This window comes from Vanellus vanellus (assembly GCF_965231255.1).
Source record: "Vanellus vanellus genome assembly, chromosome: 18".
Lineage (NCBI taxonomy): Eukaryota > Metazoa > Chordata > Aves > Charadriiformes > Charadriidae > Vanellus > Vanellus vanellus.
Window position 1 is genome coordinate 2,867,146 of NC_138923.1, and position 16,252 is coordinate 2,883,397.

At 51.7% G+C, this 16,252-nt stretch overlaps 1 protein-coding gene across 1 annotated transcript in view; it reads left to right on the forward strand.

Moving 5' to 3' along the window:
- Positions 1-16,252, forward strand: part of CACNA1B (calcium voltage-gated channel subunit alpha1 B) — a gene marked incomplete at both ends in the record, with an annotated part of 308,104 nt that overhangs the window by 192,656 nt on the left and 99,196 nt on the right. The window contains 2 exons of the mRNA XM_082492464.1: positions 4,142-4,259; positions 12,298-12,365. Of these exons, the coding sequence (XP_082348590.1) occupies positions 4,142-4,259; positions 12,298-12,365 (186 nt within the window). The remainder of the gene's footprint in view (positions 1-4,141; positions 4,260-12,297; positions 12,366-16,252) is intronic.

Sequence of the window (16,252 nt, forward strand, 5' to 3'; positions counted from 1 at the left end):
TCGGTAGAACTTAACCTCGCAGGGTATCACAAATCATGGCACATTGATGTTTGCATCATATTTTAGTACTCATCAAAGAAAGGGCTTAAAGAAATGTAAAGGTATTGGCACAGAGCCGGAACTGAACCCGAGTCAGGCTCCAGATATGAGCATCTGGAAATCTTGATGTTATTGTGCTTTGGGACGGACCAGAGCTGTCTCTTGAGAACGCTTAGCTGAAATATTTCCTTTCTATTCCTGAGATAAATACTCCTGTAATGTAGTGGCTGTGGGATGAAGGAAAACACTGTTGGTTTTATGACATTTGTCTAAAACGTCAGAGCTATGAATTAAAACCGGCAAAACCCATCAGCACTGGATTAGCTCTGGGCTAATGTGTCTTCAACACAGGCTTTGGGCTCTCTTCTAACCTCGTCTTCCACGGAGGCAGGCAAGCCGGCGGGCTTGTTTGGTTGCTGCTTTAACGAGCAGAGTAACATCATTCAGTGAATGCACTCGATGTGTTAAACAAATAGAATAAAGGCAGATACACCCTGTCCATCCCTAACCCCTCTGGAGGTTCTTTGTTTAATAAACGGCCTTAAAGCCTTCTGCAGCCTTAGCCCATTTTACTTCAGCAGACCTGGCTGGGTCGCGGTCCACTGTCGTGCAACTCCCAGGATGTATTTTATCCACCTGGCAGCAGGCTGAGCTCAGCCTCGGGCACGGCTGAGCCCCGCTCTCCCCAAATTCCCTTTGAGGAGCATCACGCGTTTTTCTCCAGCTCCTGGCTCCAAAGAAAGTCTTTGTGAGCTGAATGCCAAGCTGTGTATATACTAAATACAAACTGCATATATATATAAAAATATATTTTCATATGTATCTATATGCACATGAAAAATAACTAGTTGCATCTCCCTATTCCAGCAGTCGCTGAGCTGGAAACGTGTACAGCGTCCGTAAGCGCAGAGGCTCTACAAAGCAGAAAGTCCTGTGTTAACAATATTGCTCTGCTCCCGGAGAGCCGCTACGTAAATAATTACACGCTGCCAGCTGCTAAAAGCTGGAGGAGATGAGGAATGGCGGTGGCGGGATGGCACCAAACCTCAGCTCTGCCGACGGGCGCCCTGCTGAGGCTGGGGGGCAGAGGGGGCTTCGGCTGGACGTCCCGAGCACCCGCGCTGCCCTGCCTGCGAGAGCCGACACCGAGCTGGCGTGATTTGGCATTTACTCGGGGCCTTCTTCAGGAAAGCGTCTCGCCTTCAGCGCAGCCCTCTGAACCGGCGCGGTTCTGCTCCTCGGCGGCTGAGTGTCTCCCACCGTTAACGCGCTCATTAGTCCGTTCAGGTTCCATGACGGCTCTTGACAGCTCTTTTTATCCCGTCGCCTGATGGCTCCTCAGCCAAGCCTAAGTATTAAATGCTGAGAGGCACTTGACAAAATGTTCATTTGAGGCAGCCAAAAGCAGTTTTGGGCCCCGGGAAAAACAAAGCGTTTGGGCTTCACCGTACGCCAAAGTCCTCATTGCTTGTGCCCCTCCCTCTGCAACGCTGTCCTTTTCTCTCCCATAGCAAGAAGTTCTTACAGCATCCATGAATGCTGACATAATAAGGCAGAAAGACTTTTATTTCCTGCATGTGCTCTGTTCCTTGAGGACTGCTACCTAACTGCTTAAGTAATTCCTCCGGCTGATGGGTGACAGTGCACACAGTGGAAGGACAGCAGGTCAAAGTGTGTCCTCTTGCCATGGCCTCAGAGCATCCTCAGCTCTGCCCAGGCAGGCTGGTTCCTTTACACTATTTATCTCTCTGCAAAAGTTCCACCAAACAATTTTTTTTTTTCCCCCTTCTAAGCTTTTGTTCCACTTCCAAACTAATCCAGTTGGATTTTCAAACTCAGATCCCAACCTGCTGGACCCGTTTATGCACAGCCTGTAATCTGTGATGCCCGTGACTCCTGCTCTCCTGCAGGGCATAGACCTCTTCCCGCTGGTTTCCCTTTCCACGAATGTTTGTGTGAACAGAAATCCCTTTATAGTTATTTCCAGAAAGCAGGAACGATTGTGAATTCATGGAAACAGTGTGAATGGAAGTCTGTGAAGAGTGTTGTGCGTAACTGAGCGGCAGAGTTGAAGCCCGGTGCCCGGGTTCATGTTGTCTGGCGTAAACCCAGAGTGGCCCCAGCGGTGTGGGTTAGCCTTGGGCTCTGAATTTTGGGCTCTGCATTACTTGGGACGGGATTCTGCGTTTAGTAAACAAGTTTGGGTATGCTCTGTATGCCCTTGTGTCTACACTTGCTCTTAGCCTATGGCTGTCATCAGCACCGACCCCGCAGCAAGAAATTCTCTCTCTATCGGCTGCTGACGACTGGTCTGGAATTGGCAATCATTTTGAGCAGATTGTGTGCACGTGGGACTTGATTACTACAGCACACATCATGCTTTGGGCTTTTTTGGTTGGTTGTTTTTTTTTTTGTCTTTTTCTTCTACTAAACACGAAGACAACTTCCTATTTAGGAATTTGAGCTTCGCATCCCAGCGGGTGTGTTTTAATGTACTAAAAGTAACCCCCGTCCGGCTCTGCCACGGCAGGCGGACGAAGCGCTCATCTGCCCGAAGCGCTGCTGCGTTACAGTCGTCGGTGAAGAACAGGCCTGGCAGGTCACTCAGGCTGGCGCAAAATTAGCATCTGGCATGACGAGGCTTATTTGAGCCTTGGGTGTTTTCACTTATTCTGATTAGTTAGTCTATTATTCCTGCGTTTGCTAATTAGCCTCGGGTCAGCACGCAGAGCCTGCAGCCAGGGCAGCTCTTTGGAGCCGGGCTGCCGTCGTGCTCTCTCCTCTGCGAGGATGCAGCAGGAGCCGTCCCCTTCAAACTACCCCCATCTGTTCTCACTCATACACATTTGCTTATTGCTTCTGCATTGGGATTTTGGGTTGGGTTTTTTTTGGTGGTTTGTGGCCATCCGGGTGGCGGAGGGTCACAGAATCACGGAGTTTCAGAGTTGGAAGGGACCTCTAGAGATCATCTCGTCCCACTCCCCTGCCAGAGCAGGATTGCCCGGAGCACATCACTCAGGACTGCATCCAGGCGGGTCTTGAAAATCTCCAGAGAAGGGGACTCCCCCCCTCCCTGGGCAGCCTGTGCCAGTGCTCTGCCACCCGAACTGCAAAGAAGTGCTTCCGTGTATTTGAACGGAACTTCCTATGTTCCAACTTGTGCCTGTTACCCCTCGTGCTGTCTCTGGGAACCATTGAAAAGAGCCTGGCTCCATCCTCCTTCAACCCACCCTTTAGGTACTTGTACACCATAATAAGGTCTCCCCTCAGCCTTCTCTTCTCCAGGCTAAAGAGTCCCAGCGCTCTCAGCCTGTCCTCATAAGGGAGATGCTCCAAGCCCTTCATCATCTTAGTTGCCCTCGTGGCCTTGGCAAGCAGGAGACCTGGAGAAGAACCAGTCGCGGTGCAGCTCCCGGGCAAACCCGGCAGCGGTTTTGCCGGCATTTGGAGAAATGCTCGCGCTGCCCGCAGCCCTGAGGAGCAGAGGCATCATGGAAGGAGGGGTTGCGAGAGGTTCCCCTCCTGTTAGGCCTTCACCGGGCATGGGCGGGTTGGGGGCGCGCTGAGCAAACCCGTTCTGTGTGAAGTGGATGAAAGGAGGGGGCGCTGGCAGAGGTCCCACTCGGGACGCCGGGCTAAGAGGTGTCTCGGGTCTGTGGGAAAGGCCGTGCACGGAGCTGTTGGAACCTGGTGTCTCTGCATGACTTAAAAATGGAGAGGGGGGGAAGAAATTTTGCTGGGGGTGAAGCGTTGGAACGTGGTTTTTGCTGCCTCTGCCTGCACGAGAGGGGACGGTTGGAGGTGGGCAGCGGGCGCGTTAGCAAGAGGGGGTGGGAATGGGGCAATGGTCCTCCCTCAATGGCCCTCACTCCTCCTCAGCCCGTGCCAGAGGAGAGAGCTGCATCCAGTCGGGGTGAGACCATCCAGGGCTGGGGGTTGATGTCCAACGCTCCAGTCTGCCCCACTGACGTGCATTTCCCCCCCCCCCCCCCCCCCCCCCCCCCCCCCCGAGACCGGTCCCGCCTCGCTCCCCCAGACCTGATCTACATCGTCTTTCCTTTGAGTCACCCCTTCTTCTTCTCTCTTGAATTGCGCTGTGCAGATCCTGACGGGGGAAGACTGGAACGCGGTGATGTACCACGGCATAGAGTCGCAGGGCGGCGTCCGCTCGGGGATGTTCTCCTCCATTTACTTCATCGTCCTGACGTTGTTCGGTAACTGTATCCTTACACACTGTGTTGGTGGCACAGTGTGCCACGCACCCTTCCTGGGGTGTCAGAAATATCTAGTTTTGTTTAAATTCTCACACCCTCGCTTATGCTTTTTTAAACCCAAATCATTGCTATAACTTTGCTCCTTACAGCACCCGGGGTAAGAGATGTAGGTAAGTTGTCTGTGTTGATGTCACTTTTCTGATGGCACCGCGAGCAGAGTCTTCATTCATTTTCATGTTTTGCCTTAAGAATGTCCTACTATAAGTTAATTTACATTGTGGGGAAAAAAAATGATTGAAGTCAAGACAGAGCGGGACCTCTGTACCTCGAATATCTTCACCTATAGTTTGCTCTAGGTTGGGGGAAGGAAGAGCTGAGGTTGGTTTGGTGTGTCGCTCAGGCTCCGGTCTCTCGGTGCCTTTGTCTGCAGGGCAGCTTAACCAGCTGTGCTATTCCAAGTGCTTGAAATTGTCTTGTCTCCGCAGAACACTTAAAACTAGAGTCCGTATCTTGGGTTCAGGGCTCTGGGAGTATTCCGTCACGTTCCGAGACCTGACACGTGAAGTCTCCGAAGATGTTTTGCTCTGCTTAGCCATGAAAAATGGGAGCAACAGGAAACCGGGAGCTCGCGTCCCTCCCCAAAATGTCCCAGGGTGTCTGCTGGGGAACCAGCAGCACCTCTGATGCGCGTTATGTCCCCGGAGAGGTCTGAGGAGGCAAGACCGCAGCAGTCAGGTGGAGATGGGGTTTGGAAAGGGAGGCTGAATTTTATATGGAAACGAACAATGAGATTCTGTGATCTAACGGCCGGGTGTGATGAGGAGAGCCAGCGGCGCATAGAAGTTGTGATGGCACTGTCCCTGCCTCGTGCTGGAGGCTGCTGCTGGGCTGATGTTGCGTAGATTGCTCACATTAACTAAGTACAGAGCTGTTGGTGCGAGGCGTTTGCTGGCTGCGGCCACAAGCTGTGTGGAGTCAAACAGAGCATCCTTAAAAATGGAAGCTGAAAACCCGTTGCATAGATGAGGCCGCCCGGCTGGTTTGTTTGTTCTGTAAAACAGGGATAATAAGGCTGAGCGTTGTCGCTCTGCTTGAGAGCTCTCTGGAGGGTTTCCCAGCAGCCCCAATCTTCTTACCAGTTACAGTCCCAGCGTTTGTCTTTTCCTTGGGGTCCCGTTTGGGCTGGCAGCATCCCCTGGATGATACCTAGGGGAGAGGGAAGGTAGTCGGGGGAAATACTTCTGCTAAAGATGGAGAGTTGTTACAGACATTGTCCCCTTCAGCTGGTGGTCAAGATGACAAGAGACGAGACATCAGTGCCCACAGACTGCATGGCGGAGCTCCGGCCCTCTGCTTCGCCTGAAATCTCTCCCCATTAGCATGAGGAATGGAGACAGGGAAGAGCGGAGCAGACAGTGTGCGGAGCCGTGCGTGTCACACAAGTGTGTCTCTGCGGGACTGATCCCATTAACGTGCGCTGTCGGAGCCAGAGCAGCCGTGATGCCCGGGCTGCCTTGGCGGCTCAGCTCAAACATCTGCCTCGTGGCGGGCAGCGTGTCCCCTTCCAGAAACACGGGGCTTTGGGAAACTGGGTCAATGGAGAGCTGGGAGGGAGGGAGTTCTCTAAATCCTCAGGGCTTGGCATTTGAAAATGAGATTAAGCTATAATCAGGTTTGACAGCAGAGCTGAGAGAGAGACTTTTAACCTCAGAGCAGCTAAGAGCCAGCGTTTTTGAGGAATGGGATATGAATTCCCTTCTTGCAGTTTTAATTCAGAGGGGGCTTCTCCCTCGACCTTTCATTAAAAGGGAAAGAGCAGGGGATGTTCAAGAGGAGGGAATAAGGACCTGGTTCACCTATTGCCGCTGCCATGAATTTGGTATTTGCCTCCGCTTGCCCTGGCAGACCGCTGACTTGAAACCTTACCCACATTGTCCCCAAATATCGCCCCGGCAGAGAGCAGCTGTCTTGCTTTCCCTTCTGCTGTCCTGCTGCCGAGGAGATCCAGGAGGTGGCTTTCCCGGCCGCTTCCCTGGGACCACCTCCAGCGCCCCCCTCACGCCCGTTGCCCGCAGCCGCGCGCTGGTGGCACACTCGGCGCCGCCGGAGTGCTCCTCGGGGCACCGTCTGGGCGTTTAACGCGGAGGAGATGTGGGGTGTGATTCTTGGGCTCTCCGCGTGTCCTGCAGGTGGGGGTGAGCTCGCTGCTGGGGAGCTTCTGTGAGCACGAAGCACGGAGAGAGGGGGAGAGCTGGCTGGCAAAGAGCAACAACACTCAGAAACCCTTTTATAATGTCCTGGAAGACTTTTTTCACCAACTTCTAATGGTCAGAGGCATAAACCTTGAAGCGACTCTATTAGTTTCTATGGAGATTTACATCCCTGTAGGAGAATTAGAGTCCTGGCCCGGACTGGGTCTGTAGACGCTCGGTCTGAGAGCATGGGCTGCTTTCACCGAGAGCTCGTAAGAGCCTTTTGACATCGCGCATGGTCCTGTTCGCCGTGAAGCACCATCGGCAGGAGGGGAGAGCTGAGGCCGGAGTGTGTGATGGAGGATGAGGGGTTAAATCTTTTCCTTGTCTGTTTTCCGTGGGAATGGCAGGAGCGAGCCCACTAACGCTCGCGCTGATATGTCAAACGGTATTTCGGTAAGGTCGGTGCTAGCCCTGCTTTCCACCAGCTGCAGTTTTGATGCTGAGAGCAAGCAGCGGGCTGTCATTCATCTCTGAGGGAAAGCTGAACCGTATGCCTTACCAGGGACTTAAGTTATCATTAACTGTCGAAACGTAACCAGGAACGTCTGGAAACAAAGTTTAGTTGGCCAGAAAAGACCAGTGCTGCGTTTTTTTGCAGGAAATAAAATAGTCATTAACGTCACTGACGCTGCAGCGCCCCAGCAACGTTGACAGGCGAGCGCCCGTGTCTGAGCCTGGGGCTCACCTTCCCGAGGAGAGAGCCCCACAGCCCAGCAGACGCCAAGAGGACACCCTAGAGAGAGCAGTCCGAGCTGTTGATTAGCTTAATTATAGATTAGATTAATGTGAATTATTTTTTCTGCTCTGACTTGGGTCTTCAGAAAGATCCCCCCCCCGCCTTACAGAACCTCCCTTAAAAAAAGCCTTAAAAATGTACTTTTTTTATGTAATGGATTCTTTTTCCTTTGTCAAGTGCGGATTTGTCACCAGCCCTCCCCACACAGGCGTTCACTGCGGCTGAATTTTTTAAGTGGGACTTTTCAGTTTTATTCTATCACTACCATTGAAATCAGTCTAAGCCCTTCTGAATGCTCATCGGCGAAAGGCACTTTGCTTCCTCTGCCGGGAGGGTTTTAATTTCAATTTTTGAACATTGGCATTGGGCGAGTCCATTTTTAAGAGTTTAGGCAGACTGGATCAAATCTTGTTAGAGAATTGGCATTGGCGATTTTTAGGTCAGCTTGCAAAACTTGCTCTTTTTAACCGTGACTCACTCCTTTCTCTCCCAGAGCTGCTCGGGGCATTGTGATTGTTCTTTTTCATGCAGGAGAAAGGCGGGTGGGTGCCGGCTTCACCTGCTTCTCACTGCAGCTCAGTTGTTTCTTTGAATCCCTTTACTTTTCCAAGGGACTATTGCAAAGAAAAGATCCAGAAACTTTGTTTGTGTAAGTCGGAAGTCTCTCACATTACGTTCCCGGTTCCAGGTTCTCTGCGTGGAGCCAGACCTCTGCATCTGAAATGGTTTAATGAAAGTAGTATGATTAGAGCGACAGCAGGATTTGGCCCGTTTTCTAGGAAATTACACCATGCCTGTATTCATTGTTATCCAGTTAATTGATAAATTGATGCATCTGTTGAGGAAAAAAAAAAATAGGAAAAAAAAAAAAAACCAAACCATGAAAAACTGCAGAGGAACCTGAAATGAAAAGCAGCGAATGCCTGGAACATGCTGCCCTTCCCCTTGCCCTGGGCAGGAGAGCCATACTGGGCACCAGTACGCTCCACTGGCCAGCAAGGCCCCTGGGTCCACCCAGGTCATACAGGCTGAACCAGAGCCTGGGGCTTGGGGGATACTTGGGAATCCCCAAACCCTGCAGAGAGAGGGCTGAGGGACCTTTTTTGGGGCAGAACCACCCAAGTCTGCCAGCTCGTGTCTGCTTTGGAAGCGGATCCAAACAGCCTGATCTGTTAAAAAAAAAAAAAAAATTATATTTCCAGTGGTTGATTATGTTACACGAGACATTTTCAGCATCTGCGTGTAGGAGGCAGGGGGAGGAAGACAGTTTTATTACCGAGACGTACGTTCCCAGAGCTTGGAAGTGGTTCCAATGTGTTGGAAGCACCCCAGAGGGAGAAACCCAAACAGTCGGCACCAGCCGGCGCAGTGGTGCCTCAGCCTCCCTGCCTGCACCCCCTGCCTGCACCCCCTGCCTGCACCCCCAGCCTCCCTGCCTGCACCCCCTGCCTGCACCCCCAGCCTCCCTGCCTGCACCCCCTGCCTGCACCCCCAGCCTCCCTGCCTGCACCCCCTGCCTGTACCCCCTTGCCTTACCCCCAGCTTGCCTGCTTGCACCCCCTGCCTGCACCCCCTTGCCTTACCCCCAGCCTGCCTGCTTGCACCCCCTGCCTGCACCCCCTGCCTGTATGCCCAGCATCCCTGCCTGCACCCGTTGCCTGCCCCCCCTGCCAGCACGTGGCAGCCCCCTCTTGCCAACCCTCGGTTAAAAGGAAATGGGGAAATTAGTATCTTTGCCAATGAAGAGCTGACTGAGCTCTGACTTCAGTGTGGGGGGGAGGTCAATGGTTTCAGCATCATCTTTCCCTCTGTCTTGTTCTTCCTCTGCCGGGCTCACTGGGATTGGGGTGCTTCCGCCCCACACTCCTCGCTGTCCTGCTGGAACGGAGGAAGGAGCAAGTGATGGGCATCAGAAATCAAATCTCTGTCTGTCCCAGAGGAATCATCTACACGTGATCATATAACCATAGAATGGTTTAGGTTGGAAGGGACCTTAAAGTTCATCTCGTTCCAACCCTCCTGCCCTGGGCAGGGACACCTCCCCCCAGCCCAGGTTGCTCCCAGCCCCGTCCAATCCGGCCTTGAACACCCCCAGGGATGGGGCAGCCACAGCTTCTCGGGGCACCCTGCGCCAGGGGCTCACCGCCCGCACAGGGAAACATTTCTTCCTCATATCTCATCTAAATCTCCCCTCTTCCAGTTTGAAGCCATTCCCCCTTGTCCTATCAGTCCATGCCCTTGGAAAAAGTCCCTCCCTGGCTCTCCTGGAGCCCCTTTAGGCACAGGAGGGCCTCATTAAGGTCTCCTCAGAGCCTTCCCTTCTCCAGGCTGAACAGCCCCAACTCTCTGTGCTTTTCCTCCCAGCAGAGGTGCTCCAGCACTCGCATCATGCTCATGGCCCTCCTCCATCTGAGGATGGATAAAATGTGATAAAACCTCCATCTTGTGTTACATGAAATGGAGAAAACCTGATGGCTGAGCTGGCCTTTGCCTGGAGAAACCCCAGGGCTCTGCGTCCCATCCCCATCAAGACGCAGATGCGCCCTAAGAGATTAAATACGGCTCCTGCTTTCTGCTGTCGCAGGCAGAGGCTCCCGCTTCGGCAGGCGTTCAGGCTCTGGAGACACTCGTCTCAATGGGAATTAGAGACGGGAACGTCTGGTTCCGTAGTCTTGGATGAACTGCCTCTGGTAGAAGCTCTTGAGAGGGAAAGCAAAGAGGCTTCGAGCTGGTTGTTTGGGCTGACTTTGGTCCCGGGCTGTCTCCTGGTGGCTCCGCAGCCCCCGTGACGGGGAGTTCTGGGCTCTCCCTCCTGCTCGGCAGAGACGGCTGCAGCCCATCCATCAGCCTCGCACCGCTCCTCTGTTTATCGAGAAACCGCAGCTGCCTCCCCCCGGGCATCCTGCTGAGAAACGGAAAGCAATCGGAGGGCCAAAGTTTCCCAAAATCTCGGTGCGGGTTTGCCAGCAGCCTGGCAGCTCGCGTCTCGCCTCTCCTGCCCTCGCTGCTGCGGCGGCGGTCCCCAGCGCGCCGCCCTCGTCCCTCCGTCCTGCGGTGCTTCGGGCGTTGCTGCCAGCTCACAGCCAAAGCAGGGGACGGCTCCACCCCACAGAAAAGAACTGGGTTGGTTGCCTAAAATGCTGCGAGGCATTTCGCCGGGCTGATGGGGACCTGCTGCTGGTCCCAGGCTGGTGTTCGGCTCTGGTGGGGACGGTGCGGCACAAAGCCACCGCAGCGCGTTGCTGTTAGAGCCTTTGTGACTCTCCAGAGGGTAAATACTCATGAGACCAACTTCGTTCTCACGTATGTTCATATTTAGAGGAGTTACCGCAGCTGTACACAGCTATGGAGTGAGTGACTCTGCTGTCACCAGGTCGTGTGTAAGAGCAAAATGCGTTTTCTTCTCGGAGAGCAGTTGAGATTGGGGTTTGCTTTGCTTGCTCTCCGTTCCCGTGCGAAGGTATCTGATTTACAACTGTTTTGGGGGCGTTTTGCAGACGCGTAGCTGGAATAACAACGATGAAATATGTGAAGGGACAAGTAATAGCTGCAACCATTAAGCAGGAAAAAAATGAAAAGAAAATATGAATAAATAATTATAGGGAAATGTTATGTCTTAGTGATATAATGCAGTGCTGTGCGGAGACACCCAGGCTCGCGTGGGCGCTGGCGCTTGTTTAGCTGGGCTGTATGCAATTTGGCCCGGGCTGACGGCCCGTTTCCCGGCAGCGCTCGTTAGCTCAGGCCGGGTGTCCTGCTAACGGGCTCTTCTGGAGCTGTGCTCTGCGTGATGTTGCAGCATTCAGGACAGAGGATGTCCGTGGTGATTTAATTGTCATAGCGACTTCAGCGTGATCAGTCAATGGTAGCGTCCTCCCACCCGTACGTAATGCAGCAGTGACCTAAGCTTAACTTTCTCATGGCACCCAATGCCTTTATGTAGCCATGTGCGTATATATATAACAAACGTTGGCTTTAAAATGACCAATTTTCAGGAGCTTTTTTAAACCGGTTTTAAACAAGTGGGGGAAAATGAAGGTGATCTCCCGTGTATGTGTACGGGCAGGAGGGTAGGTGTGGATTTTCCCGAATGAACAACTGGGGGCTGCCGTGTCTGTTGGACCACCACCTGGTGCTGTACCAGTTGCACCTATAGGGTTGTACAGCCCGTCTGCCCAGCGCGCCTGTGGATCCTCACCGGGTAATATGTACTGGGGAAGAGAGCAATGGGTGTCGGGCCCCGCTGCACTGCGGAGCTGGCTGCCGGTGGGGGGGGAGGTGGAAACGAAGACAGCACTGGTGCAAGGGCTCAATCCATGTGTCCTGGTTTGAGCGACACAGGACTAATGTCTCTTCTAATACTCGGGAAGACGGCGCTTTTAGAAGACTCCAGTGTCTGAATTGGTGAAAATATTGACTTTACAGCCAGCGATGGTGTGCGGGTTTCAAGGTCTCGGTGGTTTCGAGCTCACCAGGCGCAGGGATGAGGAGGAGCGAGACGCGGGCACTGGACCCACGCTGCCAACAGGGTTATTGCATACCATCGACGGCACATTTGCTATAAATTAGAAAGTTTGCTGAGGAGCTCTCTCTCTCCCGTGCTGGCTGCCATCCTGAGAACTCCTCACCCCGGTGCCGGAGCCCTGAGCCCTTCCCTTCCTCCCGAAGCCGCAGCGCTCGCAGGGTCCCGCGTTTGCTGTCACTGCGGGGAGCGCACGGCTTCTACGGATAGAACGGGCTGAGGATAGTCCTGGTGTATTTTATATTGGTATTGGGATCCATATTGGTTCTTTAATATTATTAATGCTAATTATTTAGTCTTATGCTGTTAATTCTATTTATATTTCAACCCCCCGGGTTTCCTTGTTTTTTCCCCCGATTCCTTTTCCCAGGTGGAGAGGGGTCATCGGGTGAGAGAATAATTGTCTAAACGACAATAAACTGTTGTGGGTTCCTCAAACCATAACACCGATGACCGTAAGTGGGAGCAGAAGGGGAACAGTTCACTGTATCGGCTGCGTGAAGATCTTTTTCCTTAGCTGCTCCCCAAAAGATACGCTCCTGAATGTCTTCTTGGCTATCGCTGTTGACAATCTGGCAAATGCCCAAGAGCTGACCAAGGTACGTACGAGATTTCTGTTTCTTCACACGTCGTCCCCAGCACACGTCCCCGACCCCTCCAGACACCCGGAGGTTTCCCCCAGAGCCCGTTCGCGCAGTGTCCCTGTTTACCAGTTAGCATTGCAGGGAGGGACCTGGAGGTTTATTCTGGTTCAGGTTTGTTTTATTTCAGGCTTGTTTCAGCGAACTAGTTCATGTTCTATCGTTTTATCGCAGAGTGGGCAGCGGGCGCTGCTCATCTCGCTGCTGCATGGAGGCGCACAGGCATTTGTAGCGTTTGCTGTTTTCAAGAGCAGAGGCGAAGCAATTAACGGGTTTTGGCTGATTTGAAGCTCAGACATGGGGAAACGCAGGTGTTGGATTGCTGCTTTTGCTGTCTCACACTAACGTTTCCTACCTTGCTGAGTTTCGGGATGAATCAAAGAGTTAACATCCTCCAACCGACTCCCTGGAATACAGCTCGCAGTGGCTATTGCGCGTACACCGTGAAGACGTTATGACCGTCCTGCTTCTCAGCAGGTGCGAGAGGAACCGGAGGCAGCAGCCCAAGCGCGGGCAGAAAGCCAGAGCCTGGCAGGAGAGGGGAAGGGCACCGGTGGGACTGCGCTGCCTGCGCAGACTGCGACCGGAGCGTTCCCTACGCGGGAAACGGCACAGCCGCGCCGTTGCGCGGGGAGGACTGCAAGTGCTGCAGTTTGCGCTCGTATTATTGTGTACTTTTGAGTTCCCGTTGTAGCACACTCGGTTGCGTTTAGGAGGCAGCGTTAGATTTTGTTGGCGCGTTGCTCGCTTGTTCCCACCGGGTGGGTGAAACCACGCTCGCCCCGCTGCTGGTCGCGGTGACCTGCCAGTGCCGACAGAAGCACTGTATCCACCTCAGCAGTTGTATTTTAGAAGCTTTAGCTCACATACTCCTTGCGGGGCAAGAACACCGCTAGCCATGTGCTTACACAGCAGCGGGCAAGGATGTTTTCTCTTTTTAGCGCTGTAGAAAAGCGCAGCGGCACATGGACACACGGCACAGCTCCACAGTTCGAGGGGGACAGAAGTCTCTGGGATTTTCCTACCCCACTCCGGTGGGTGAAGACCAAAGCAGCCACCCACTCCCAGTAACAAACCACGTCCCCGCTGCGGCTGAGCTTGTCTTTACCAGCTCTCCTTTGCCGGGTTCAGGTTCCAGCTCTGACTGGAGCATCGTCTCCTGACAGCTGATACCCAGCGCAGACCGTGCAAGAAGGCTGATGGCTCTCAGGTCTATAATGAATGTTCCTGTGTCTCTAAAACCGCGTTCTGCCTCGCTCCTCTCTTAGAACGCAGCTCAGGGCTGTGTTTCATGGCTCTCGGTTGGGTTGTTGTTTTTCTTTTTTTTTTTTTTTTTTTTTCCCCACCCTGGGAATCTTTTCCCTTGGAGCAGCTCAGCTGTTTCTATTCTTTCTGAAGCCCACAGAAAGCTCCAGCGCGGAGATATGCCTCCTCCCAGCCCGGTCAGGAGATTTACGGGCATCCCCTGCACGTGCTAAGGGAGAGGATCAGGCCCAGCACAGTTCTTGGATAATGAAGCTCCTCCTCCTCCTCCTTTCTTAATCCTTTTAGTGCTTTCTTGTGAGTATTTCAGCAGCTGACTGGGAGGGTTAGAAACCTGACTTTGTTGATGTTTATAAAGTATAATTAAATATTGATGGATTTGGCAGTATTGCCAAATCATAAAGCTCCTTCAGAAACTCTCTTTTTTGCTTTAATTCTATTTATCATCCCCCCCCAAAAAATCACTAGGGCTTTCAAAAGAAGAGGAAAAAGAGAAAAGTAATTCAATTATACAGCATACCTGGAGAATGAGGGATTTATTGCTAAGTAAATATGATCATGCAAAACCAAAAATGGCCCGGAGACGTAATTAAGTTACTCAGGAGTCAGTTGATCTCAGGAGACTCTCTTGACATTTACGCTGTAAAATCGAGATCAGTGCTGCTCATAACGTGGGGAAACCATAAGCAGTTTGGAACTGCCTCTGTTTTGGAAAGCCAGAAAGCTTTCCAGCTAACCTTCGGGACCGAAACATTTCAACCAACATTTCCACTTCTGTCCACTTATTTGGGCTTTTTTTATCGTGGTGTTTGAACATTTTTTCAGCAGCCTTGGCTGGGCATTGTGACCTGCCGCAGAAGTTATCAGAATTGTAACTATATTTAACTTAAGCTTCATCATCCGATGTCTGTTACAAAACTCACCAGTGCTTTGGAATGACTCATTTTATGGAAGGATAAAAAAGAATCACCTTCTTTGCTTTGAGTATATAAAGAATCTGTTCTCCAGCCTCTGCCTCCCCAGGTCTCTCCCCTTCTTTCCCTGGGCTGGCTTTCCCTTAGACTGACTTAAACTCTGCCAACTTAATTTCTAGTGATTTCTCAGAACTGTCCTGAATCTCTTTGCGTTTCCCACCCTCTGGCTTTTTCCCATATATTGGCAGGTTTTTCTTCCTGTTCACTTATTCAGAGCAGAATCTAATGTTGCCCCCAAAATTTGCTTTTAAAATCTTCTCTCCACTGGCTATCCCATAACGTTTCTGGTGACACTCAGCAGTTCATTCTTTGTCCTCGTTAAACTGGCGTGTAATGCCGCCACCAGTGACCCTTTATCATCCTAAAGCACAAAGCGTGTTCTCCAGTCTCTGTGGACGACCAGCAGTCCCTGAGAAAGCGGTATAAAAACTCTGGGATAGGAGGAATGCGCCAGTTTTGCAGGCAAATAAATTTTAAAAGTTGAGAAATCCCCAGAAATAATGGACCGAAGTGAGCAGCAAAACCAAGAGTTTAACATCCATCAAGACCCCTCTTCCCAACAGAGAGGGCTTTAATTGGGTGAACTTAATAAAGAACAGTCAGCGCTAACGATGCCCATCATTGTGGGCAGCACCGAAGATGGGTTTTACCATGTGATAAACTGTGTGGTTTAAGTGAAGATTTGGATTTTATTCTGAAATCTGAATATGGGCTAATTTGTCTTCAAAGTTTATGTAATTTTTTAGATCCTGGAGAACTTGTTTGCCCAACATACGTGTACTTACTGCTTTCAATCTTTCCTCAGAACTCGGTTTTCAAACTTTTTAATGGCTCTTCTTGCTTTTTCTAGTTTTCCTTCAGCTCGCATGCAGCTTGCTGGCACTGCGTGTCGGGGTTACATCATTTCTTACTGTTCTCAATCTGGATTGCAGTTTGGTAACTGGCATTTCGGTTGAGATGGAACAACACCGTTAAAAGAAAAAGGGGAGGAACTCCAAAAAAAACCCAGAAAGGAAACATAACAAAAGAGATGTCCTTATAGGCAGGGCTTTTATGGGCACTTGCCCCTGTAATGACAGTGAAGGTCTGGGCTGGGGGTGGGAGGTGGGACGGAGGGATGTCACCGTCGCAGCTCAGAGCTGGCTTCGGTCATGCACCGGCACAGCCCGGCGAGCTGCACGCAGAACGAGAGGAGCCTGTGCCCCAGCGAGACCTGGCAGTGCAAGTGTCAGGCAGAAAATTAATTAAGTTTTGTAGAGATCTGCAGTCTCCTGGTGGAAGGAACCGCAGGCATGTTATTAAGCGGTCATCCGCTAAAGAGCGTGCTGGTTCGGAGTTAGGGACAGCTGCCTTTATAATGACAACACATATTTTCTGCTGTTACTTTGAGCTATCGAATCCGACAGAATTACCGATGCGGCAGGGAGAATGTGGCTGAAGCTACAAATTTTAAAGAGAGAGTAAAAACTGCACCTGGTGCTTTAGGTGCCCAGAAAGAAAAATCAAGAGCCTTTGAATGGGTGCGATTGTAACAGTGGTAGAGAGTCCTCGAGAGGAAATGACTTGAAGACCTGTGAATGAAAGGAAAACCTCCTTGTTTGGGGGCCG